We start from the raw sequence: 3,520 nt of genomic DNA, 5'->3' as shown, positions 1-3,520 counted from the left end.
CCATCCGTAGCACCCCAGGGCTCTGCCCGCCGCTGCCGCTGCCCGCGCTCGCCCGCGCGGTGCGGGAGGCTCTTCCCGAGTTTCTCCAGCGCCGAGGGCATCCCGCCGCTCCGCGCTGTCCCGGTGCCCCCCGCCCGCCCGCGGGCAGTCCCCGGCCCGGCGCCACCAGCAGAGGGCTCGCTCCGCCCGGGAAGCCGCCCGGCGGCGCCGGGGCCGCAGGCAAAGAGTCCGCAGCGGCCCCGCGGGCGGGCAACGCGCGCCGCGCCCATGTGCGCGCCTGGGCAGGCGGCCCCCGGCGGCCGCGCAGCGCAGGCCGGGGCGGGACGGCGCGGGCAGCCCGCGGAGCGCCGGGAAAGCCGCCACCCTCCGCAGGCGGCCGGGCCGCGCTCCTACGCCGGGCGGGCGAGAGAGGCCGCGCTCCGCGCCCACGGGGAGAGCGGCGGGGCGAGGCCGAGCCCGGAGCCGGCGGCGGCGGCCCGAGGAACGGGCGCCCGACCGGGCGAAGCTGCCGACGGCTGCCCCGGGCAGGGCAGCATCTCCCGGGGCGCGGCGGCTCCCGTGAGCGGCGGCGTGCGGAGGGCGGGGGGAGGCGGCGGCTCCCGCCTGAGCCTTCCCCAGCAGAGGGTGCCTGCCGGTGGGAAGGGGGAAGCCGCGCTCTCCTGGACTTTTGTGGGAGTGGGGGTTGTGTTGTGTGTGTGGGGTTTTTTTAAGGGGGGTGGGGTGGGTTAGGAGAGAGTCTGTGGTTTCCATGGAGATGAAGCTGAAAGTGCAGGAAATTTAAAGGCTTTGGGTCCTTGCAAAGCAGACAAACTGGTGCCAACGTGCGTGGCTGCTGTTGCTGCTGAGGAGGCTGCTTTGCAAACGGCGGAGAGAAGCGGGGAGGAAGAATCGGCAGCAACTTCTTCCACACGCACGGGCAGACAACGAGGAGCGGCAGCAGCAAGCAGAACTCGCAACAAAAAGAGGCATCTCCCGTTCCCGGGAAGGGCGAGAAAAAGCAACAGCAGCAGAATTTTGGAGCGGCTCCACCAGGAGAAATTTTATAGAGAAGCCTGCAAGACAGCGTGTTTGCAGGGGGCTTGTTCTCCGGGCTTATCAGGGGGCTGTCTTTGCTGGTGGTGCGGCGAGTGGAGGTGATCCCCCTCAAAGACGAGCTATTTTGGATATCCCCGTACAAGTTTTCTGATGTATTTGCTTGCACCTTCTTCCCCTGCTGTTTGGTGAATCCAGCCCCCCTTTCCCCCCCCCCCCCCCCCCCCACCGGTCTTCCAAGGATGGATCATTCCCAGTGCCTTGTGACTATATACGCCTTGGTGGTTCTGCTGGGTCTCCGGCTAGAGCAGGGCGCCTGCCAGCACTATCTGCACATCCGACCGGCTCCCAGCGACAACTTGCCCTTGGTGGATCTAATCGAGCACCCGGACCCTATCTTTGACCCCAAAGAGAAGGATCTTAACGAGACCTTGCTAAGGAACCTCATGGGCGGACACTTCGACGCCAACTTCATGGCTGTTTCCCTGCCCGAGGACCGGCTCGGAGTGGACGATCTAGCTGAGCTGGACTTGCTGCTCAGGCAGAGACCCTCGGGAGCGATGCCCAGCGAAATCAAAGGGCTGGAGTTCTACGACGGGCTGCAGCCGGGCAAGAAGCATAGGCTAAGCAAGAAGCTGCGCAGGAAGCTGCAGATGTGGCTTTGGTCCCAGACCTTCTGCCCGGTTCTATACACGTGGAACGATCTCGGCAGCCGCTTTTGGCCCCGGTATGTCAAAGTGGGCAGCTGCTACAGTAAAAGGTCTTGTTCAGTCCCCGAAGGCATGGTTTGCAAACCTGCCAAGTCCGTGCATTTAACGATCCTGAGGTGGAGGTGCCAGCGCCGGGGCGGGCAGAGATGCACATGGATACCCATCCAGTACCCCATCATTTCGGAGTGTAAATGCTCCTGCTAGGGCTGGCACTTCCCTTCGCGCCCCTTCTCCAGCGGACTCACGTGGACCTTTGCTGCAACAGAAATAAAAGACATTTGCTTTCTGGTTAACGTTGTAATGCACTGTAACGTGTAGGAGAATGTATATTGTGTGTATATATGGCACCGGTTTAATACACTATTAAAAGGTCAGTATTATACGTGAAATAATCAGCGTCTACTGTATTTTCAAGACTATTACCCTGATCGTTGCTAATGTATCTTTTTTTTTTTTTTTTTTTTGTATTTATATTCCAGAGAGAAGTTGCTTCGCTTTGGCGAAGTAGGTTTTTCTGTTGGGTGGGGTTTTTTTAATAAAAGGTTTAAAAAATACAAACCAAACTTTTTGATAAGAAAACGTTTAAAGCTATTTTCCATTATTCGGAAAGCGTGTGTGTGAGGGTTTTTTTTTTTCCTTACGGACTTTAGATTTAAAATAAAAATGAATAAACGCCTAGAGCACAATGTTATTGTAAATAGAGAGAACAGTTTGAATGACTTAATCCTATGTAAATGAAGAGTATCTGCTATTTATTCTTTATATCCTTGTAGTAAAAAGTGCAGTGCAGAATTAAAAGTCAACCACTAAAACACGAGCCGTTTGGATTCTGTTTGCTTTTTGGTTTGGCCGCCGTCGGGGGGGCTTTCTTCTGTCTCCTCCTCGTTCTCCACGCTCAGCAGGACGTTTCGTGGTGGCAGGGGGAGGTGGAAACCTGCTCACGACTCTGTTAGAGGGGCTCTGCGGCACCTACACCGTCGGAGTGCCGCGGGCTCCGGCCCCGCAGGATGGAGGGCGGCCGGCGGGGGTTCCCTCCGCTCCGCGCTGCGCTGTTCCTCGCGGAGCCGCGACCGCGCAGCCCCGGTGAGCTCGGTGGCAGCTGCTTGGGGATTTTTCTTTTAACCGCTTGACATTTCATTTACAACGGGACACGTGTCTTTCACACCTACCATTGTGGTGGGACACTGCTGAAACTTGACCCCTGGGCTTTAAGGGGTTTCAGCGCAGACACGTTATTAGCCTGATCCTGTGGCAGCCCCGCACACCGCCGGGCCCGGCCCGGTTAACTCTTTGGGCTCCCGCCCGCCCCGGGCCATCGCCACCCTGACGGGCTGCCCGGGGCTGCGGGGCTCGGAGACTGAACCCCCTCCCCCGAGCCTGCTCTCTCCAGGCAGCCCGGGGAGGACCGTGCCCTGCAGCCGGCGAACGCCGAGCTCTGCAGCCGGGGGGGCACCGGGCTGTGCCACCCGTGCTGCCGCGAGCTGCCCGAGCCCCGCCGCCGCCCGCTCCTAGCCCGCCCCCCGGGGCCGTCCCCGCCCGCCCCCCGCTCTCCGCTCTCTTCTCCCCTGTCCCTGTTCCCCGCGGTGCTGCGGAACGACCCGACCCGGCCCGGCCCGCGGGGCTACGCAACTGTCCCGCGGCTCCGTCGGGACCTGGCCCAATTAGCGACGTGTTTGACTTTTACGTGCCGGGAGAGCCGACGGTTCGTATCTCATAGATACCAACTGCGAAAACAAACCCTCCACGTGTTCTTCAAAGGGTCCCTGACAGTGCAGGAA

At 60.4% G+C, this 3,520-nt stretch overlaps 1 protein-coding gene across 1 annotated transcript; it reads left to right on the top strand.

Moving 5' to 3' along the window:
* The first annotated feature begins 726 nt into the window (after nucleotides 1-726).
* NOG (noggin) lies at nucleotides 727-2,559 on the top strand. The gene has a single exon (XM_048324090.1). It carries the CDS (start codon nucleotides 1,275-1,277, stop codon nucleotides 1,944-1,946), a length of 672 nt encoding a protein of 223 aa, XP_048180047.1. The 5' UTR covers nucleotides 727-1,274; the 3' UTR covers nucleotides 1,947-2,559.
* The last annotated feature ends 961 nt before the right edge of the window (nucleotides 2,560-3,520 follow it).

This window comes from Corvus hawaiiensis, chromosome 19 (assembly GCF_020740725.1).
Source record: "Corvus hawaiiensis isolate bCorHaw1 chromosome 19, bCorHaw1.pri.cur, whole genome shotgun sequence".
Lineage (NCBI taxonomy): Eukaryota > Metazoa > Chordata > Aves > Passeriformes > Corvidae > Corvus > Corvus hawaiiensis.
Note: the sequence above shows the minus strand (reverse complement) of the source record. Positions and strands in the feature narration are given on the sequence as shown.